This window comes from Lipotes vexillifer, unplaced genomic scaffold, assembly GCF_000442215.2.
Source record: "Lipotes vexillifer unplaced genomic scaffold, Lipotes_vexillifer_v1.1 scaffold306, whole genome shotgun sequence".
Classification (NCBI taxonomy): domain Eukaryota; kingdom Metazoa; phylum Chordata; class Mammalia; order Artiodactyla; family Lipotidae; genus Lipotes; species Lipotes vexillifer.
This window is the reverse complement of record NW_006789814.1, coordinates 2,035,071-2,058,583: the sequence shown is the minus strand read 5'-3', so window position 1 is coordinate 2,058,583 and position 23,513 is coordinate 2,035,071. Positions and strand designations below refer to the sequence as shown.

The window sequence follows — 23,513 nt, the reverse complement described above, 5'->3', positions numbered from 1 at the left end:
CCCGTGTCCCCTGCATCGGCAGGCGGACTCTCAACTACTGCGCCACCAGGGAAGCCCCTAGTACCCAGTTTTAACAATTCTTTAAGGAATTGGCAAGGACCACACCAAAAAAATGAAAGACATCTATATATAAAATCTTTATTACGGGCAGTATTGGTCCATACACTACACAATACCAACAGTACAAGTTTAATCTTTCAAAATCATCATTTAAACAGCAAAAGACCAAGAAATAAAATTTGAGTCAACTGATTATTTTTCAAAATATTCTCAATGCACATTATCCTCAATTCCCTTATTATAGTGAAACATACAAATACAGAAAAATACCCCATTTAACATATACTAGTGTTAAATGGTTATTTGGCTTAAAATCTGAGTTAAGAAAATCCTTTTTAGCAACCTACATACAGATAAGTAGCAAACTTTATTATATTAGACAAATTTATTCCTCTTAAAACATGTGAAGAACTTCATCCATCATGTGTTCTGATCCTAGTACAGTGTTTCTCTCTCACCATCGTGATTCTTATCTGAAGGACCAACTCAAGAAGTCATCCTCAATATAACCATATCCTCTTCCCCAACACAATTCATCCAAAAGTCTGTTCAACAGATGGCAACAGTAGCGGTCACTTTGCCATTTGATGCCGTGAGAGCCTGGCCAGACCTGTCGAACAGCCCGTTTTCCTACCTACTGTGGGTTGCTGCTCAGGAGGGACGAGAGATGCCAATACAAGCAGAAAATCTGCAGCTCCTCTGCTACGTGCCTTACAACACTTTCAATTTTTCTGGTCAATGCTCTGATTAGGTAACATACATAAAAGCCAGCATATTAGTTTAAATCTTTAAACAAAAAACTATATTTTCCAAAGTCATTATCATTGGGGGCAATTAAGTGATCTTTTCGTGCTTTGTTGAGCTTCATCTTTAGGGCATCTCTTCTCTCTTCCCATTCATGAAGTTCAGCATTGCCATGTGCAAATTTACAGCTGCTTCCTTCCGTGCAGGTACCATTCATATACCTGTTAGGACAAGTCAGCTTGGTAAGCGTCCACCAGCTTGGTAAGCGTCCACCAGTTGTTTATAAAAATCTTTAAAATGTGCTCTTCACTACCTTTATGGTTTGCATTAAACTTTTAGCTCGAAATCTTAATCCTAGAAAAATGAATATTTTATTGCCTTGACATCTACAATAATTAGTACTTTAAACTATTTAAATGCACTATTTAATGAAAAATACAGATTGCTGGGGAAAAAAAGACTATGCTCCTTCTTGATGCAGTGGAAAGAAATCAGAAGGGGCAGGAAGTAAAAAATATCTTCAATAATTCTATGTATCAGGGCTTCCCTGGTGGCGCAGTGGTTGGGAGTCCGCCTGCCGATGCAGGGGACACGGGTTCGTGCCCCAGTCCGGGAGGATCCCACATGCCGCGGAGCAGCTGGGCCCGTTGAGCCATGGCTGCTAAGCCTGCGCGTCCGGAGCCTGTGCTCCGCAACGGGAGGGGCCACAACAGTGAGAGGCCCGCATAGCGCAAAATAATAATAATAATAATAATAATAATAATTCTATGTATCACATGGATCTAAGTTTGGGAGTCAAATAGAAACAGCAACAACAAAATGAGGAGCAATTCAAAATTATCTAGCTTTTCACTGAAAAATTTTCTCAGTAAACTTAAAATACTAATATTTTCCTTTGACCTGAGAAAGTTCCAGATTTTTTTTTTTTTTTTTTTTTTTTTTTTGTGGTACGTGGGCCTCTCACTGTTGTGGCCTCTCCCGTTGCGGAGCACAGGCTCCGGATGCGCAGGCTCAGCGGCCATGGCTCACGGGCCCAGCTGCTCCGCGGCATGTGGGATCTTCCCGGACCGGGGCACGAACCCGTGTCCCCTGCATCGGCAGGCGGACTCTCAACCACTGCGCCACCAGGGAAGACTAGTTCCAGATTTATACTTGGAATATAATTCAAAGGCAGTTTCAAAACTGATGAACATCTACTACGAGAAAGATTATTGTGAAGGGTCAGAGAATCTCCACTGCCATCTCAGAGATCGTTTGGGCAAGCTTGAATGAACTTATTTCCCTATTTGGTTATCTTTAAGACTTTCACACCAGTACCGGCAGACTAGTGAATCTTTTCATGTAACACAGAAGAATGAAGAAATGTTCAAGGAGCAACTAAACTTGGAGCTCAAATCCAAGCATCCAGGATTAGAAGATTTTATCACCCAGATACTCTGTCTACTCACAAGGTCAGCAGTTTTCATGTGGGAAACTGAAGAGACCCACGTACCTATCGCAAATACTAAAATATCCTGTTGGAAAGCGGTGCTGCCAGCAGTACTGGTCATCTTCAGTGTGGAAAACCTTCTCCTTGTGCTTCTCTGAGGAGATGTGGCCCTGCCACTGCTTCTCACTGTTACAGTTCTTCCCACACATCCAGCAGTGGAAGTCCACCTAGAGTGCACGGAAGACACGCATCCTGTCAGTGGCTGCTGTCTGTGTGGCCCCTAACGGGTCACATGTGTTCAGGCACCAAAACAACTAGAAACGACTCCACCTAAGACCCAGACTCTACTCTTGGGGAGCCTGTCCAGTGGGGGAAGCTGGGTGAGAACATAAAACTCAAAGTCAAGAGCAGGACCAAGGAGAGGGTGGCCAGCACACAGGAAGCAGAGAGCAGGGGCGATGGACTGGGCCAGGGGTCCAGGCAGTCTCTGGCAAGGAGCTGGTGTGCAAACAAGGGAGTCTGTCGGCAGGACAAGGGGCCAGGTTCAAACAAGGATTCCGGGGAGGATTAATACCATGAGGGAAAGCAGAGAGGATGTGAAAACCCGGGACTCGCCCACTGCAGAAGGATGAGCAACTTGATCCATGCACATGAACTGAGCCCCTACTATGGGCCAGGACTTGTGCCAGGGGCCAGGGAAGTACACGTGCTGGGAAGACACCACCCTGGGGGCAGAGACCCACACATTAGGAACCCTGTGCTCCCACATATGCAAGCGTGCAGTGTTTGAGTAGTACTGACTATTTCCCAAATGCCCTGTAACACTGGGTAAGAACAGGTTCGCAGAGACAGGTCAACCTCATGACCCAGTAAGTTGGGGTGACCCTGGCTCTGGAAACCCTGGTAGTACTTAAGAAAAGGTGGTGAGGGGATCAGTGCTGAGCCTTGGCAGAGAAAGCAGAGTTCACAGGGCGTATCATGCACAGAGACGTGTCCATTACCCGCATCTGAATGACTCAATACGGAGAGGGACAAAAAACAAAACAAGAAACAAGGAGCAGAGTAACGCATATGCCTGTCAGTTTAAAAACAACATGCCAGGCAGAGCAATAGGTTAGGAATAAACAGTCCAAGATATGTAAACATGGCCTGGAAAAATATACACTGGATCTGGTCCCTCTGGGAAACGGGGACAACTAGGGTTCCAACTTTATCTGTGACATTTTATTTACTTTACAGAAGCAAACACAACAAACTAACATCGGTTCACCTGGGATGGTGGGCTCAAGACAGTCATTATACTACCCCCTTCACTTTTTTGAAAAATTTAAAAGACAGACAAAACAGTAAAAGACCACAGGTGACTTAATGTCTCTGTAGAACCCAGAGGCAGAGGCCAGACTGCAGGACGGTGATAAGAGAAAAAGAGGACTTGGGGGAGGGGGGATCCCACATTTCCTGAGCACTTTCCGTGGCCCAGCACTGGGATAAACCCGCAGGCTCATCACACTACGTGGCTCCATCACAAGCAACCCCCTCGGAGATGTTCAGTAACCTGCCCAGTGTCACAGGCTAGTAAGGAGAGGGAAGCAGGACTCGGACTCACAATTTCCTGGCTCCAGAGTAGGAAAAAAGATCCAGGAAAGCCATTTTTAGGATGAAGAGACTTAAAGTAACAGTGGAGAGCCAGCACGGAGAGAAGATGGAGATAAGGGGGAGGGCAGAGCGGGGGCGAGGGAGCCAGATTTTGGAGAAGGTGGGAAAGAAAAGAAAGCCGTGGAAGCAAAGGTGAGGGGAACCAACCTGGGGTACTTACAGTCACTTCCGCGTAATCTGTCGGCATGTGAATTTGTTTTCCATTTTCTTTGTTTGACTGACTGGCTACATCATCGCTTTTTTCATTTTTTTGGCTCTTTAGCCAGAGTTCATAAAACTGCTCCATATCTTGTACTAAAGAAAAATGAACTCCTTTCAGCAGCAAATATTTAAATACGCCATTTAAATACACACAAGAACACGCACTCTTTTGGTATCAGTCGGTGCAATTTTCAAAAGAAACTTGAGAGGGCTGAATGGAAACTGATCGTATTTAGACACGGAGAGACAGTCCATTTCCAGACTCTCAGGGGTAAGAACCAAATTCAGGACTGTAAGACCACAAAAGTTAGTTTTCTTTTCTTTTTTCTTTTTTAATAGTTAGTTTTCAAGATTAACTCCTCCCTGCATTTGCAAGACACTATGGGGGTGTTTAAAATTCAGAAACCATTTCAAGGGCATTACTGAAAAGGAAAGCCTCGGCATGGCTTCACGATGCCCCATGTTAAACACTTGCTACCGCAGCTGTAACCACACAGGCTACTTACACAGCTCCTCACTGTCTACTGAGAAACCTACTATAAGGACCGAGATTCTGACCCTGATGGGAGCCTGTTAGTTGAGCCACAGTCCCAGAAGACTGACATGCTAGGGTGCAACTTACAACAACACAGCCATGACCAGGTGCTGGGCAGTGGCTGCAAGCTACTGGAACAAGTGTATCTGCATTACTGTCAAGTGATAAAACCAAGGTTTCTCAACCTCAGCACTGCCAACGTTCTGAGCCAGAAAACTCTTCGCTGTCGGTGGCAATCTTGTGCTTGTAGGATGTTTAACAACACCCCTAGCCTCTACCCACTAGCTGCCAGTAGCACAGCCCTACAAGTCATGACAATGTCCAGACGTTGCCAAGTGTCCCCAAGGGGAGAGAGGTGTGTGTATGGCAAAATTCATCCCCAGTTGAGAGCCACTGCATTTAAAAAAAAAATCTGGTAATGAGGATCTGGTCAAAACTCGGCTTTACTGCCTGCCTAAGTGTTTCTAAGATTAGAGGTAAACTAGGAAATTCTTCTTCCTTCAGACCAGTGGTAGCAGGAATCACTGCAAGAGCCCTGATTTGCAAGGACACCTTCAGTAAGGCCCAACTCCATGTCCCCACTCCAAGCAAGAGGAGTTCTGTCCACACAAGTCACTGAATTTTTACATGGTTGAAATACGATAGGTGACATGCTTAAATCAGGTGGCTTCTTGTAATCCAGAGATCACAGATCTTAAGCAGTCGGTAAATTTCCATCAGTTTACTTAAGACTGAAGAACAATAATCCTGGTAGCAAAACCTTTTCTGGTTGTAAGTGAAAGTTTGTCTGAGGCTCCTCTCAAAGGCTCTCACAATAAACCTGATGTTTGACCAAGACAAACATTCTCTCCTCCGGCCTTTGAATCTGGGCCTGTTCTACAAGTAAGGGCTCCTTGAAGAGACCTCCAATTATAACCTGATTAATTCAGGGGTGACTATTCACAAAAGGAGCTGAACTTCCCCAGACCATGAATCACGCCTATGACATCAGAGGATGCTGGCCTATGTATTTGTATCTGAATCTGACCTAAGCAAAAATGATCGGAGGTCAGACTCTGCTTCACTGATAAAATGGTATAATGGTTTAGAACGCAGACTGCTTTCTGTGTGCACAGTTAAGTTGGCATATTTACAGAGAGGAAAGAGACTTTCAGGCAAGCTAGATTTCACGGGTGTCAAGGCCACGGTTAATCATCAACTTACTCCCGTTCTCTTTCATGTAGGTCCACACTTCTCGTTCCTCAGGACTGTGAGCAAAGGAACAGTTTCCAACATACTGACATTTTTTCCCAGAAGCAATATGATTGCACAGCTGTATTAGAAAAATAGGAACAAACTTTAAGACAGAGTACACTCAGTAAAACTGCCTAATTTTTACATTTAAGCAAAGTAAATATTATTATCCATGCTGATGCCGAGAACATAATTTTAAAAGATTAATTTGCTTCTATTCAAATTGACTATAAGCCCCCAATACATGAGATGATATTAAGCTTTCTGTCTCAAAACTTTTCAAAAGAAAATTTCCAAAAGAAAGTAAGTATGAAACTGGAATATGGAACATTTTCTTACAAGGAAATGTCAACAAACTCATTGATTCAGAGTATCTGCTTTTAACACAGCAGAACATTTTATCTCTGCAATGCAAAGTCTCTGGCCCCCCCAGCCTGAAGGATCCTACTCTCCCCTACCTGACACCCAGGATGCCTCCCTGTCAGCGCTTGGGAAGCGATAAAGAAACTGCAGACTCCTCCAAAGGTACTAAACAGTGTCAGAAAAAATCTCAGACATTTACTTATCACCAATACTGGCAGCTAATCTTGGCCATCATTCACTAGCTATGCATTGTTCAAAGACAATTATTCCACTAACCAGGCCATCCAGTTATACAGCGTTCAAATAATACCTCTTCTGGTTATTTGCATTTTTACTTTACAGAGTAAATACAGTGTACTGGTAGGAAAATAAAGTGAGAGCAATCAGCAGAACACAGACTCCCCTAAGACCCATGACTATTAAGGACTAGGAAAACCGCCGTCACCAAGAGCTCAGTCTTAGATATCATCAATGTACTTGTCTTTATAGAGCATAAATCCTAGTACAATTAATTGTTAGCCTATTTTAATTTATCCGTGTTTCAACAGGAGTTGGCCCTATATATTAGTTTACGTAATAGTAGATGCTTAGCATTTTCACTAAAAATCAAGAAGCAGTCAACACTTAACACTGCTCCTTTCCTCCCTTGGACCAACGTCAGGGACCCCCACCCCTGCAACCCTTACAATTTTCTGCATGAAGTCAATAGTCAACAAAACATTCTTGTGATGGACTGTATTATATTCTTTTCCCAGTCAATCCCCAATAAGTACTTAGGTATTACTAGGTAGACATTTACCATCGTCTTTCAAAACTCAACGATAAGGAGCAGGGAGAAGAGAAAATAAAGGAGAAGGCCGCTCTGTGCTGGGTTTTTACACAACACCATCTCCTGTATCTTCCCTAGGATGCAATTATTCTCATTTACAGATGAGCAAACTGAGGCTGAGTAACTTGCCCTTCGTGCAGACTCTGAAGCACACGCTCTCTCCACCTCACCACACTGTCTACGCACATACAAACACAGAGTACTATTTCTTCTTTTAGAAAAAGGATCCCTTAGCAATACCTAGTATGGTAGGAAAAAGAGGAAATAAGCTCCGGTAACACTGCAAGGTAGAACACCACGTCCAAGATGGGAGAATAATCAGTGGTCCTAGGCAGCTGCTTCATGAGCTAGAATTGTTCCCAGTCGTCTTAGCAAAGGTTTGAGGAATACACCCATAATCTCCACTATCTTTTGAAGCACAAGATATCAATGGTTCCAATAAACCTTCCTCCCCTCGTACATAACCCACGGATTAAATCACCCAAATCTGGGGCTGAAACCACTGTGGATAAACACAAACACACCACCTCCTTCAAAGACTGTCCTTATAACTTGTATAAGTTTTACAAAAAGCAAGGTACCCTGGGTGATGGGAAATCAACCCTCCTCTTCTTCAACCCTCTGGCAGTTGGGAGAGGGAGCCTCATTACATGGGGATCCTGCAATCCACCTGCACTGCTTCTCTGGGCAAAAGGCTCTCTCCATACTTCCTCCGCTGCGGCAGAAAATTTCCGCCCTGTCGGCTCCAAGTGTCCCTTGCACAGTGAAATCCCTCCAGACCCTCTCTCTTGTGAAGAGGCAAGTTGGGCCAGCTCCAGGGCTTTGCCCAGACAATCGTCTTTAAGACCACGTAAGGCACCAGGGGGACCAAGTTGAAACGTGCTACCTAGTGAGTGAAATGCTACCCACACATTAAGCTGGTCTGGTGTTTTCATTCTAAGGACTTTTGAGGAACATATTGCTCTAACATGGAGCGTTTTTCCTTTGGGTTACTTCAAGAAAATCCTATAATGTTGGGCATCCTTTAGCGAGCATCCATTGCTTCAGTGAAAGAAACAGGCGTGATAAAAACAACTCATCAGGGCTTCCCTGGTGGCGCAGTGCTTGAGAGTCCGCCTGCTGATGCAGGAGACGTGGGTTCGTGCCCCGTTTCGGGAAGATCCCACATGCCGCGGAGCGGCTGGGCCCGTGAGCCATGGCCACTGAGCCTGCGCGTCCGGCAAAACCAAAGAAAAAAAAAAAAAAAAAACAACTCATCAACAGCATCCATAATAATACGGAAGGCCCTGGGTTTGACAGCAAAGCTGAGGAATCAAATTTAAATGAAATTCTCTCCCATTTGCTCCCAAAGTAATTCAACTGGAAAATAAGCTGAGCCATGACCATCATTTTTCTCTAGTTCATTGTCTACTTACTTTTCCTCAGTAACTCATACGATTCCAATCAATCTAAAGACTGTCCCAGAACCACACATTCAAAACGGGAAGGAAAACGAAAGGACCACTTCGATTTCATTAACATGATGAGCATTATTTAAAGGGTACCAGTTTCCATCTGAATTACTATGACTTTCTAATGATTTGAAACGCCTAATAAAAAAAAAGTGGCTTAAAAATTACGTATGTACATCAAACTGTAAAGGCATTTGTTTCTTTGTGGGGAGAGGACGGATGTTCATCCACTTCTTACGTTCAATAGACATCACTCTCATCGCACGACGATCTTTGGTCCACCTAAGAAAAATGGAGTTCAGAAAAAACAAAAACACACTGGCAAAGGCATAATATAAAGGGGCAGGTACAAAGTTTGTACCTAAAGGACCAGAGATTTTTTTCCTCAACCCTTCTAAAAGAAATGCCTTATGATTCTGTCATTTCATTTCCTGTCGATAATTATAAACAAACATTCCCTACGAATCCTAAACACGGAAATGATGAAATACAGGAAAAACACTTGAACTGTGTGCAGAATTCTTAGCTACTAAACTCTAAAAATCTCTTCCCTTTTGCTTTGCAATTATTCCTAAATTGTCTACTTTCCTTTGCTCTCTTCAAAGTCTTAATCTTTTTTTCTTATATGCATGATTTTACACCCATGAAACAGATCATTATGATCAGGCACTATTTCCACACACAAACTACTTACGAATGCCTTGCTTTTGCACTACAATATTTTCTGTTTTTGTCTGGTTCAATGACTTGACCATTTCTCAGACACTGAGCACATACAAATTTTATCTTCATGTTAAGGGATCCAGGCATTATTTGATTGCCAAGTACCTTAAATAATTAAAAGATTAGTTTTAATTTAACAGAAAACCAGTTTTCTGAGAACACAATCACCATGCATTTTTTTTCATAATAGCATACAATTTCCGTTTTTGTCTGGTTTGATGATTTGACCACTATATATATATATGATCTGATAACTAAAATCTCCAGTTCTCCACCCAAATGCAAGAGAATATGATAAAAGCAGATGATTTTTGGCAGGGAGCGGTAGTTGGGTAAAGCAGTTTGGCTGGGCGGAGGGTAGTTGAGTAAAGCAGTTTGGCTGGGTGGTAAGCAAAACTACAAACACAATCCACCTCCCTTATTCCAAGGATCCCCACAGCGCGAGACCCCAACTGTTTTGCCAATTAAGCTGAATAAGAAAACTGTATCCTACAGTATTTTTTTGGCCATGCCGCTCGGCTTGCAGGATCTTAGCTCCCCAACCAGGGATCGAAACCTGCAGTGGAAGCACAGAGTCCTAACCACTGGACTTCCGGGGAATTCCCTATCCTACATGCTTGGTGGGTATTATGGGATGCCTTTTTTTCTTTTATATGATCAACTAAAATTCAGAATTTTTTTTTCACATTAAGAATTCCTCAAGTGGGGCTTCCCTGATGGCACAGTGGTTAAGAATCCGACTGCCAACAATGCAGGGGACACAGGTTCGAGCCCTGGTCCGGGAAGATCCCACATGCCACAGAGCAACTAAGCCTGTGCGCCACAAATACTGAGCCTGTGCTCTAGAGCCCGCGAGTCACAACTACTGAGCCCACATGCCAGAACTACTGAGCCCGCGTGCCTGCAGCCCGTGCTCTGCAACAAGAGAAGCCACTGCGATGAGAAGCTCGTGTACTGCAATGAAGAGTAGCTCCCGCTCGCCGCTACTTGAGAAAGCCCGCGTGCAGCAACGAAGACCCAATGCAGCCAAAAATTAATTAATTTTAAAAAATTAATCAACTCAATAAACTTTAAGAAAGTAACTGGACTGTATGTAAGTTTTAACTGCATCTGCCGACAACTAACATCAATTAGGCCATTCCAGAAAGGATCCCAAATGCAGAAAGTACACAGGAAAAAATACCTGAGCTCCAGGTACGTTTGCTTCCAAATTTTGCCAATATCGTTTAGATTCCTGGGCAATAGCGTCATGTGAGATACCTGGGAAACGCAGAAGCCTTTTTTTAGGTCCTCTACACAATAACAGGCCACCAATCTAGGCACAGTCAGACTCAATTCTTTAATTAACCCCACTTGGCATAATCTGTTGCCAAGAATGAACATCACGTTATTCCTTCAAAATGGAATATTTACAAATATAGCTCTTGGTGTCTTCCGAGGAATCTTTCTTCCTCACAAGCCCATACTTCATACATGAACTTGTATCAGCAATTACTTATACAAGACCACACTCAAAATAGGCCACTCTAAAGATGAAGTGAGTACATGGTTTAAAGCTCAGGATAAAGTCAACAGTGTTGCCACACCAAGTTGTTGGAGAAGGGTCTCCAATACCACTTCATAAACCCTGACGCTCTTGAGGAGACATTTCTCAATCACACACAAACCTACCTGTTTCATTTTGCAATATCCAGACTTTCAATTCTACAAGACTATGTGCATAAAAGCACTCGTCTTCCCTTAAACAGCCATATCGAACCTCATGTCGGCATAAATCAAGCTGACACTGACCATGAAAAGAACGTATTTTGGAGTATTTTACTGTTGTCTCTCGCAAAATGTGGACAAGGCACCTAAGAGGAAAAGGGAGTGACACTTTACTATTGTTCTGCCATAGCTTTAAAAGAAATGTACATACACGTATAAAATGTAAAGTTCTAGACTGAAAATACATTTTAAATCTTTATCAGAAAAAATAAATCACTGTATGCAATTGTTTTACTGGGGAGGGGAGGGGATAATTATATGTTAAGCTATAAAATACCTAAATCCATGTCATGAGACGCTATAAATCAGTATTGCTTTTCTGTATTAAATTTCAATTAAATAATTCATTTTAAAATTCTCAGCAAAACCTATTAACCATTTAAAAATAGTCACCATCTTTCAGAACAACAACAAAAGGAGAGGGGGAATGCCTGAGCGGATACTACTCTGGTTTTATTTGGATCTAAAAAGAGACTCTGTGTTGTCACTATAAAAATTAGAAACTACCAACATACTTATTGTCTTCAAACTCATGCTTTGTAACCGGATGAGAACAAGAAGTAGAATTATCTTTGTTTCTTTTACTTATCATTCTAGGCTTATGATCAAAACATTTCTGAAACAGAGAAGAAGAATTATCATGAAAACATAATATGAGATAGAACTTCCGTGCCATGCTTATGATGTACATACCTATACATTACATGCTTACACCAAATAACACTCAGTAAGTACGAAGTCTTAACAGTATTCTTTTGGATAATGGCAGTGGCTACCATTGCTGAGCAGATGCTTTATCATATGGCAGGACCAGAGCTAAGTACTTGATACTTCTGGGCTTGCGGGTAGGAAGCTACCACCAATTTCACAGCAGAAAGTAAGGTTTGGAGAAAGTACCTCACAAAGGAATATAAATTCTCCAAGGTGCTCTTGGAGCAGTTTGAACACGGTAAGGTTGATCTTTCCGTTGCCACCAAAGAAAGCCTCCCTGCTGAATGCTCCCTTTCGCTCTAGCGTCCAGACATCTATCTCTTCCTGGCAATAAGCGAATGTGCAGTGGCCCAAATATCTACATTCCTCCTCGGCAGCAACATCTAGCAAGACAGGGAATTAGAAGACATTTAAAACGCAGACCGTTTTTTCAAAGCCAATGAATATTAAACACGCTTAGGGAGACTTCCCTGGTGGAGCAGTGGTTAAGAATCCGCCTGCCAATGCAGGGGACACAGGTTCGATCCCTGGTCCGGGAAGATCCCACATGCCTGGAGCAACTAAGCCCGTGTGCCACAACTACTGAGCCTGCGCTCTAGAGCCCACGAGCCACAACTACTGAAGCCCACGTGCCACAACTACTGAAGCCCGCGCACCTAGAGCCCGTGTTCTGCAACAAGAGGAGCTATCGCAATAAGTCTGTGCACCTCAACAAAGAGTAGCCCCCGCTCGCCGCAACTAGAGAAAGCCCGCACGCAGCAACAAAGACCCAACGCAGCCAAAAATAAATAAATAAATAAATAAATTTATAACAACAACAAAATATCAGAAAAGTTTTTTTTTTTTTTTAAAAAACAACACATTTAGGGCATCACTTGAATTTTTATAACAATTCATGGATAGCTTCAAACCATGATACACATATTACAATGTAGGGATGGTATTAACTCTTAAAAAATAAACCAAAAAACCAGCGCCACAATTCTAAATTATTTTTATTTCAGACGGGGAAAAAAAGCCTTGATACCCGGATGTACGCCACCTAAGTTTAAAAAGTCGTTTAGGTACATTCAAAGCTCGTTTAGGTGAAGTGGTCTGATAAAAATGAAAATACTAAGTTCTCTCAAAAACAACTTAAAAGAGCAACATTTTCAACCTTAGTTCACAGTGTTCTTTTTTTTTTTTTTTTTTTTTTTTTTTTTCTTTCTTTTTTGCGGTACGCGGGCCTCTCACTGCTGTGGCCTCTTCCGTTGGGGAGCACAGGCTCCGGACGCCCAGGCTCCGGACGCCCAGGCTCAGCGGCCATGGCTCACGGGCCCAGCCGCTCCGTGGCATGTGGGATCTTCCCAGACCGGGGCACGAACCCGCGTTCCTTCCATCGGCAGGCGGATTCTCAACCACTGCGCCACCACGGAAGCCCTAGTTCAGTGTTCTGATTCTGTTTAGACCATGTCAGAGAACCCAAAGTTTGAGACAGTTTTCTGTTTAAAACCTGGGGAAATCCCCATTTCCATAAATAACTATAAAACACCCATAAGACAACAAGTTAAAAACAAAGGTAAAAATAATATAAAAAATACTAATGTCTCAATCCAAGGAACTTTCTGTTAACTCTATCTAAACATTTTTAGTTACAGTAATACTGGAACCATTATAACAAATGTAGCAAATCATTTCCCGCTTAGGCGATGTACACCAATTAAGTAATTATAGCATATACCTTTACATATATAATAAGGTCCTTCGTAATTTGTTTTTGTTGGTCTTGGACGTATTTTTTTCCATGATTTATCTTCAACATTCTTTATCCTACCAATTAAAATATCTTTCTTACATTTATGATCTATATTAGCCTGGTAAGTGAAATCCATTAACTTAGGGCCTGAAAAAGATGTAAAAAGGATTGCTCATATGCACAAAAAGTATCATTTCATTTTACAGGCACATTTATAAGCAGATGTGAGCAGATGGATTATGATTATTAAATTCCCATTAAAAAATCCCATCTTCATAACCCCCAAATGTAAACAAGCTATGGAAGTAACTTTTGCCTTTCGTGCTGTTTGTCAGACAAAACAAAGATCAGGACAAAACACCAGTCTTCCCAAAACATAACCCTTATTTAACGATTAGCATAGGAGTTTTGATGGCTTTTAAAGGTAAAGAACTCATTTAAATAAGCAACTAAGAAAGAAAATTAACTTGGTCGAGTCGAGTTTAGAATAAATTGTGTTCGTATCACTTGACTTAGGGGTAAAGATATGAAATAATCCAACAGAAAGTACTTTAATTTTAACAAACATTATGGTCAGGTAAATATTCTATTCCATATGATTCTATACATAAAATTTTATCAAAGGAGAGCAGCGGCCTATCCTATTAAACTCCAAAGGTCCCTAATCAATAACTGCTGCTTCTTTAGAAAGAACTCAGATTGAAGAATCACAATGGCTGGTGTTTCCACATGTATCTACAAATTCCTAAGAACTCTCAGGATATTGACTGCTTTAATCCTGTCTGCTCCTTTGTTTGGTCCTGACCTGATTTTACGAAACAGATCTGGCAAGCTTGTCTCAGTTCATGGGTTCCTTCAAGGGGATGTCTTGGGGTCACTGAAGAAGGTGGTTTAGTTACTGCACTTCCAAAAAAGTTTCCGAAGTCATTCCTAGGGTGACTTGACATTCCCAGGAAACTCTCAGAAAGAAACAAACTGCCTGGTCCATTCATCTGCAAGAAGAATTAAGAAAACAAACAAACAAACAAACAAAAAACAGCCAACAAATATTGCACTATCACTAAAGAAGGAAACAGATGCATCTGAGAAATAAGACATTCTGCACAGACTGAAGTTGGGACTATTCTGTCCTTACTGCGTTTCTATTTAAAAACCATTTCCTTCTACATTTTCCTCTCTTTTGGGTCTCTAGGCCCCTCCCCCACTTTTTTGGATGCTCCATGAGTTGTTATAAGTGACGGGTAGTTGTTCTGCTTCATCAGCCAACATGTTTTTCACGCCCTGATCTTGTATTTCCTTGTCGTTCAAGCTGTGCTAAAGCCTCTTACACTGCCTGCGATTGTGATTAATTTGCTATGACAGATCCAGCCTTAAACACAAAGCATTTATTACTGGATGTTCCAGAAGAGTCTTATTTTAGCACTCTTTACCACAGCACACACAAAACTTCAGGGAGATGGTCACGTTCATTCAAATAACTCAGTTACTTAAGTAAAAGACCTATTTGCAATTTAAGCGACGTATTTACAAAAGAGGAAGTGGCACTTACAAGTAAAAGGGAAGAATTACTGTTGTTAAGCGGTGTTCCCTCTCTAGAAGTTGAGGTGGACAGATCTAAAATAATAAAAAAACTTCAACAGACCTTTTCATTCTAATCATGTAATAAGAACATCAGGGCTTAGTAGCTAACTGTGGCTTCCCACGTTATTTTCCCATCCCAATTCCAAGAAGCTTTCTTGCTCATGATTGACACTCAAAGAGGGCTATGGAGTCTTTCCTCTCCTCTAGAAACCAAGGGCATAAATAACCCTTAGACAAACAAATTTAGATAAAAAGTGATTTTCAGAGACATAAGCTAAGGCAGGGCCTACCAAGTGGGACTGTTAAAAAGACTAAGAAAATAATTCGTATTCAAAATGGGAAAGGAGCCTCTCCTTTTGAAAATATGCAGGAACTCATCATAACATTAAGAAAATCAATAAAGTTCAATTACTTTCTTTTTCTTAGTCTACCACTCAGTTACCTTCTCTCTGCCCTTTTGTCTCCCACAAATTTTAGTTTCTTCAGTTGTCAATCTTTAAATCAATTATTTTGATTTTTATCCCTTTAACCATAACAAAGTCTCACAAAAATATGAAGATTTTTATTGTTATTGTTTAAAGTATATATTAAGCCTAGGATTACAGAAACAGGAGTCAGGCCAAAACCTCAGCAATCCCTTGCAAAACTAAGGCACCAGGCATACTTTGCTGAGCTCAATGGATGAAGCCTAAAATAGATGGATCTATTATCATTTTAAACACTGATTTTAAATTAGTCTTAACTAAGTATTTGCCTAGTTTAGAATTTAAAAGGATAACCTGTCTTTAAGACCCTTTAGATGGGGTATCCCTTTTTTAGAGAACACATTAAAAGTCATTTCACCCCCCAAAACAACAGACACCCAGCTTAACAAACTATCCTATAAAAAAACCAGTGCCACATACATTCCTACTCTCAGGGCTTTGATTCTTGATCTCCACAATGGCACAGTTAAGTCCAGGTGAATTTGAAACAGGAGGGTTTAGATTTTAGAACTACAACGTATTTTCAGCTACAATAAAAATAATTCAAGTACCAACTATCTGGAGTTAGCTAAACAACAGTCAAACCAAATTGTCTTTTTTAGAAAATGAACTGTAACTGTTTATATAAGTGGCTCAAGTCTTACCTCGTTTGGATTCGCTCATTGAAAATGAATTTAGAGAAGAACAGAAATCTTCTAAGGATGAAGTCAAAGGCGGATACAGCTCCGAGAAGGAGGGTGCAGGCGCGTACCTTGCACCGATGGGCAAGGCGCCCAAAAGAGACGCTGAGAAGGGGATGCTCGGAGCGACGCTGGCCGTTGGGAGGGGGCCTCTGACTAAGGCTGATGGCTGGAGAGGAAACAAGACTGGATTAAGGTCCATGAAACTCAGTTCCAAGCGGGCCAAACCGCTTTTAATATCAGCATATAAAAACAAATTACTTCACTGGGTGATTTTGTTACATAACAAAGTTGAAATCAATATCAAGACTCAGTGGTAGAATCCAAGCTACAGAGCTGATTTCTTCTCAAGCCTACTTTTTAAAAAGGATGGAGATGTGATGTCTAATATTGCTGTAATCCAAATAAGACATTCATGGTTCATTTTCAAAACTTCCTTAGGATTCCCTACATGAGAGCTGGCTTCATCAAAGAGGAACTGTGAGGATGTGTGTGGGGCTGGAGTGGAAGGAAGGGTGCTGAAGAGAAGGGAGCTGGAGCAGCCTGGAAAAGTGGGGACCATCTTTCTGGAGATGTGAATGTACAACCTCACAAGAACAAATGGAACACTACCTTGCCCCTCCCCCACAGAGCGAGGATTTTTGGAGAGCTTCCGTGTGCCTTACACTATGATAAATCATATACCATCTATTTAATCCTCCTAACCCTCTGAGATGTATCCTACTAGGGCTGCCACGGTACAGATGAGAAAACCGAGGGACTGAAAGGTGAAATAACCTACCCAAGATCAAAGTGGTAGGAACCAACCCCCCATATGTCTGCCTTTTACATCTTCTGTCAGCTCCACGGGGACATCACTGGTTTCACCCACCCTGGAAACCAGCTCTGAGTTTCCCCCCCATCATCATCCTACTGCTGCCACTATTTTAATATACTTCATGGCAGGAGTCAGTGAACTTTTCTATAAAGGGCTGGATATTAATATTGTAGGCTTTGTGGACTACATGGTCTCTTACAACTAGTCAACTCTGTTACTACAGTGTCATGAAATATTTTCATGTGTCTTAAAATATTATTATTATTATTATTATTTTCTTTCAACCATGTAAAAATCTAAAAACCATTCTTAGTCCATGGGCCATACAAAACAGGCAGCGGGCCAGATCAGGCCTGTGGACCAAAGTCTGCTGACACTTGCTTTATGATATATGGTTACAGGAGAATTATCCTTAAGGAATGAGAAGTCCTTAATCCATGAATTCATTTTGCCTGACATGTCAAATGCCTATTCTTTTTCAGAAAGTTAAATTTACCATTTCCATAATATGTGATTCCTAGCACGTTTCCCTTTTTTATTTAAAGAAATGAACAAATTAGCCAGTTACCACTGGAAAACAACAAAAGTAATTTTCAAAAAACCCAAAGCTTACTCTATAGTCAATACTAAAAATACCTAGCAGGTTATACTACAATTAAAAAAAAAAAAAAAAAAAAAAGCCTGCCTTCAGAAGAAAGGAGTCACACTGAAATTTACCATAACAGTTTCATTAGTTTCAGGTGCAGAATCAAGGAGGTCATCTATTTCATCTCCAAGGACCATATCTCCATCATCCAAAAATGCTTCCGGCATACTGAAGGGGATCTTTCCTCCATTTGCCAACACTGTCGATGGCAGAGAACTCTCTTCCACTTGCAGTGGCAAAATAGAAGTTAAGGGCATAATGGGAACTGAGGCCAGCTCATTTCCAACTTGGTGAGAAAAACTGGATGCAGGTACAGGAACAACAGGAACAGCTTCTTGCCTCGGAGTTAATAAATCTGTAACGTGGATGGACATGTACACACTTATTTTCAGCGTATTTATGTAATACTAGTGTTAATAGCCAATAATAGAAAAAATGAAGAGCTAGGTGAAAATATGAAAGCAATTATAAAAATAAACAGATACAACAGTGAAAGCAATTCAAATAAGAGTACAAGTAATCCTAAAAATAATTTGTTTTGCACAGGAATAGATATATTGACTTGTGAAAACTTCTCCTTCTTTCTCAAAACGCCTAGGCCCCTTTTGGATGGAGCTACTAGAGGGTGGGGAAGCCACAGTGGTTATCGAACGATTGCTCACTGACATCCAGTACTGTCACTCACTCACTGGCACATCCAGAAGCACAGAGGTGGTTTTTGAAATTACTCTTGTTTTAATACTAATAACCACACAGCAATCTTACTTGACAACACTATAATGTACATAACGTCTAAGGCTGGCACTTTTCAGATTAAGAGGATGTGTGTGAAAACGTACCTGGCTCAATATCTTCCACAGAACAGTTCAAAGCCTAGAAATTAAACCAAATAATAGATCATAGTATTTTCAGGACTCTAAACCATAAAGCAAGCTATAAAACTCACTCTAAGAGAGCAATGCAGGTTCTCACATTTGACCTCCTTCCAATTAAGACAGAAATAAACAAAACATGTAAACCTTTGTAATACATGGCATTAAACGGTGCTGGCCTACTGGCACTTGTTTCTTGTGGCCCAGTATTTCTCAAAGGACAGTGAGGAGCCTTCTAGTTCCAGAGCGACTAGTCTAGCCACCACTCTCTCCCCAACTCACAGTGGCAGCCTCACAGCTCTAAGAAGACTTACCTTTAAAAAACAACTTGTTAATTATGCTTAACCCAATGACTCCTAAAATTAGTATGTGGCCCTGACCCACTTTTTCTAATAAAACCTAACATCTATTAAAATCCTGTAAAATGCTCCATTGGCCTTCAGGAAATGTTGATTGAGAGTAACAGATATTACTTGAGTTGTTTGTTTTCTTTTTCTAGGGCAGGAAGCTCTGGCCACTTTTGTGTTTGAGGAATAAAAAGTTCTCAAAATAGACATAAACCAAAAATATGAGAAACAAAACTACTAATGCTTCTATCTTTTCTTCTTCTTTTGTTTTTAATTAGGATTCTTACAAGAGTAATAACCTTACCTTTGTAGCCCCATCCCCAGGAACTGTTTTTAGTGAGAGCTGAAAGAAAATTAAGAAGCTAATTTAAAACCAGAACTGACTCCAAGCTACAAAACAAAACAAAAAAATACCTTATGGAGAGAACTCCACCTTACCTCAGTTCTAACATATGCTTTTCTTATTTTAAATCCCAATTTCTGAGCTAGTTCTTGAGTTAGTTTTATTACATGTTCATCCTGAAAAAAGTGAGAATACATGATTAGTGGAGGGCTATATTTACTAACTGTAAAGACGAAGAGGCAAAACAGTTCTAACTTATACTCTGTCAAGACACGTTTTATGGGCAATTATTCCCAACTGCAGCAGGTGGCTGGCTGGCTGGAAGATGTAACTTTTTAAGGCCATTTCTCTACACAGAATCAATAAAATGGTTATGATGTAAATGAATGAACTAAAACATAAATTCCATACCTGAGGCACTGCCAAGGAGCACTTTGCCACAGCGTCATAAGCCTCTTTGTACCTTCCTAAATCACTTAGAGCCTTAGATTTCCGATAGAGAGCTTTGCAGTTACTGGCATTTAAAGTGAGGACTGTATCACAGTCTTCTAAAACTTTATCATGGAAACCCTGGTGAGGAAGACCAAATAAAGTTAGCAATCAAACAGTTCACGTCTTGTGATGATGTCTCCCTGCAAATGGAAACAAATTCAGACTTTTCCTTTAAATTTAAAGTTAGTGGTATTATTTGTCTTTTGAAAAATTAATTTCATTATGAAATTTCAAATACACAAAAGTAGAAAGAATATCGTGGCTACCCATGTACCCACCACCCAGACATCTGGCCATAAAATACGCCAGATCTTTGAGAAATAAAACTTTCCAGGTATGGCTGAGGCCCCCACGTGTCACTCGCCTGTCCTATTTTGCTCCCAGTTGTAGCTACCCCCTTTTTGGAGCTCATTAAAATGTTAAATGGAAATGTAACTCCCAAGCAGCTAGTTGAGGAGGAATATATTATAGAAAACAAATCATCAATGAATGCTCGTTAGCAAAGAACTAGGTGACGACATGGATACTTTTCTTAAATTCATGGTTAAATTTTACTGAATGTCTATAGTGAAAATTATAAGCACATCAAAATATTGCTTTCTAAGTTCAGACATGTGAAGAGCTTGTGTTAATTCTTTTGAAGGCTAACTACTGTTTTGTGCTATAAAAAAAAAAGCTCCTAAGAGAATCTTGACTAAGAAGCAAACTGTCAGCAGAGATACCTGATGGGTACCCTGTACCCATCTGTGAACACCTGTATCTTCCTAGGTTGACTTTTTTATGAGCAGACACCCCCCCCCCACCAAAAGCCATACTCAAAAGGGAATCTCCAAGCACCAGTATCTAAGAAACAAATTATTTTTAAATCCCTAAGCATTTGGCCAAAGCTGATTTTTCAAAGCTTGAGGCCACTCTAAAAGCAGTTAATACATCTTTCTTAAAAACTGAAATTAGGAAACTGACTTTTGCTAGTATACTATGTTATTGAAAACCTTTTTTCTCTCTAGAAACATTGCTTTAAAAATCACAACTCGAGCTTCCCTGGTGGCAGAGTGGTTGAGGGTCCGCCTGCCGATGCAGGGGACACGGGTTCATGCCCCGGTCCGGGAAGATCCCACATGCCACGGAGCGGCTGGGCCCGTGAGCCATGGCCGCTGAGCCTGTGTGTCTGGAGCCTGTGCTCCGCAACGGGAGAGGCCACAACAGTGAGATACCCGCGTACCGCAAAAAAAAAAAAAAAAAAAAAAAAAAAAATCACAACTCACCATATTAGAATAGCAAGCAATACGATTTATATATAGTTTTTCAATGATTTCTTTAGGGATTAAAATTTCTTCAGACTTTGCATAATCAGCTATACTCAAAGCTTCTGAATATTGGCTCATAGAGTTGTTCCAATCACGTTCCCGATAAACATCATTTCCTTCGTTAAAAAGATTTCTCACAAGAGCATGTAAATATACCTAAAAAAAAGAAAGTTACCACTTGAAACCCTTAAAGGAACAAGTCAGAGTGTAAGCAAATTTTAATTTTTGTATCTAAAACTTCAGAGGAAATAATCTGACAGGGCAAGAAGCACTGTTGTAAGAAATTATCAAATCCAGGCCAAGTCACTGCTATTTCAGCTAGGGTTTCATCTTGCTTGCTTTTTCCAAGAAAAAATTCAATATCTCATTATTAAGAGAAGTGCTGCAAAAGCACCTTGTCAATATTTGTTGACATTGCCAGCTCTGTGCTTGGGTTAAATTCCTACAAGTGGAATGAGGATTTTAAGGCTTCTGACTAGTATTTCTAAATTGTCTCCCAAAAAGGCAACAACAATGAATACTTATAGCGGCTTGCTTCAGAGCACCTCCACCAACACGTGTGCACATGTGCATGAGCATGCACACATAAAATCTACACATTTCTAGGTGAAAAACGGTATCCTTTTTTATATGTGTATCTGATTACCAGCGAGGTTGAACTTCTCCACATTTTTATGGACCATTTGTGTTTCTTCTTTTGTAAATGTTCAGGTCATTTACTGACTTATGGGGAGGGGATGGCAAACCTTTTTCTTACTGTGTAAGTATACACACTCTTCTGGTAGGGGCAAATGTTCTTAAGTCTCCTTCAGGACTTCTATCATTGCTTTAAGATTTTAAAAGTCCTTTCCTATCAAAGTCCTATTCAGCTCTTCTTTGTCTCATTTTACGAATTCACATCTAAGCTGATGAAAGTAATAAAGAAAACTGTCCAGATGAACCTTTAACAGCTGAGGTGACTTGAGAGACAGGCCATTTCACCTCCCTGGACCCCAACTGCACGTTTGTAAAATGAAAGGATTGTTCCATGTGATTGCTAGTCCTCATACTTTACAGTTCTACGTCTGTTTGGAGAAAAGGAAGGAAGGAAGGGAGAGACTGAAATGAACGGAGAGGGAGGGAGGGAGGCAGAGAGAAAGGAGTGACATTCAGTAGCACCAAAACCCACAGAGATGCAAAGCCACAGGGGAACTAACGGTCTGCAGAACTGAGGGCCTTTAGTCCAAGACCCAGTCAGCTGGGCTTTCTCTCTAACTAACTAGATTCCTCTCTAGCTCTTTCCCCTAATTATCCAGTCACCTCTTTACTTCTGTTACAACTTCTCTTCTAAGGAAGAACAGAAGATACTCTGCACTCTCCCTCTCAGCATATTCTGTCCCCCTCATTTTTGATGAAATGAAAGGCTAAATGTAATTGTCAAGGGGCTCAAAAGAAATTAATTCAAAACTACACTAATAGAGGAAAGAAAAAATAGGACAACTGTCCAAGTACGCCGGAAAAAAACAATGTTGTCTTATATACACACGGGTCAGCAAACTTTTTCTGTAAATGCCCAGACAGTAGGGATTTGAGGCTTTGTGAGCCACAAGGTCTCTGTCTCAACCACCATGTCGTGAAAGCAGCCACAGATAACACATTGACAAATGGGCGTGGCTGTGTTCCAATAAAACTTTATTTATGAAACAGACAGGGGGCCACATCTGGGTTTGCCAACCCAGGCTACATGTGGCAGTTCACAGGCTACTTGTGGAGTTCTCAAGCAGACCTTCCCAGAGTCCTTACCGCATACTGTTCCTGTGTTCCTGGATACGACAGCGGTGACCTAAGAAGAAGAAACAAATAAATTCTGATGATCAGGTTGTTATCAGGATTTGTTCACCCAGGAGTCATCTTAAAACTGAGGTTCTCGGGCTTCCCTGATGGTGCAGTGGTTGAGAGTCTGCCTGCCGATGCAGGGGACACGGGTTCGTGCCCGGGTCCGGGAAGATCCCACATGCCGCGGAGCGGCTGGGCCCGTGAGCCATGGCCTCTGAGCCTGCGCTCCACAACGGGAGAGGCCACAACAGTGAGAGGCCCACATACCGCAAAAACAAAAAACAAACAAAAAAAAAAAACTGAGGTTCTCATGAGCTCACCACTGGTTCAAAGCACATTTTAAAGACCTACTTCTCCTTTACAACCATTATTCACATATAACTGTAGTCATGAGAAAAAAAAATCTAAAACTATTCCTTTGTATTTTCTTGAGTAAGTATAACATTTTCCATGCAAATCTACTCCTAATTAAAGACAGCCTAATTCTTCAAATGCCGAAAAAGTTTTAAAATAGTATAGAACCACTAGTACTATTTGATTCAATTTACTATAGAACAGAGGGGAAGAATGTCCCCTTCCCAGGAGGGACAAAGAGGCCTTTCTGCCTGGACATGGCCACCCGGGCTGTGGTCCTGTCACTGACGTGCTTCATGAAGGCCAGTTAGAGACCGAGCTTCTTAACAGAAAGAGT

General features: G+C 41.1%; 1 protein-coding gene across 1 annotated transcript in view; it reads right to left on the bottom strand.

The window, feature by feature from the left end:
* Positions 1–118: 118 nt before the first annotated feature.
* Positions 119–23,513, bottom strand: part of ZC3H7A (zinc finger CCCH-type containing 7A) — a 35,969-nt gene continuing 12,574 nt past the window's right edge. Inside the window, exons 3-23 of the mRNA XM_007462822.1 lie at positions 22,790–22,829; positions 20,966–21,163; positions 19,620–19,778; positions 19,304–19,384; positions 19,170–19,208; positions 18,486–18,519; positions 17,718–18,001; positions 16,148–16,352; positions 14,987–15,051; positions 14,243–14,429; positions 13,423–13,584; positions 11,889–12,085; positions 11,507–11,607; positions 10,896–11,077; positions 10,408–10,484; positions 9,196–9,329; positions 8,678–8,783; positions 5,829–5,937; positions 4,050–4,183; positions 2,297–2,460; positions 119–1,025 (exon numbers count right to left, since the gene is read on the bottom strand). Of these exons, the coding sequence (XP_007462884.1) occupies positions 836–1,025; positions 2,297–2,460; positions 4,050–4,183; positions 5,829–5,937; positions 8,678–8,783; positions 9,196–9,329; positions 10,408–10,484; positions 10,896–11,077; positions 11,507–11,607; positions 11,889–12,085; positions 13,423–13,584; positions 14,243–14,429; positions 14,987–15,051; positions 16,148–16,352; positions 17,718–18,001; positions 18,486–18,519; positions 19,170–19,208; positions 19,304–19,384; positions 19,620–19,778; positions 20,966–21,163; positions 22,790–22,829 (2,848 nt within the window). The 3' untranslated portion in view covers positions 119–835. The remainder of the gene's footprint in view (positions 1,026–2,296; positions 2,461–4,049; positions 4,184–5,828; positions 5,938–8,677; positions 8,784–9,195; positions 9,330–10,407; positions 10,485–10,895; positions 11,078–11,506; positions 11,608–11,888; positions 12,086–13,422; positions 13,585–14,242; positions 14,430–14,986; positions 15,052–16,147; positions 16,353–17,717; positions 18,002–18,485; positions 18,520–19,169; positions 19,209–19,303; positions 19,385–19,619; positions 19,779–20,965; positions 21,164–22,789; positions 22,830–23,513) is intronic.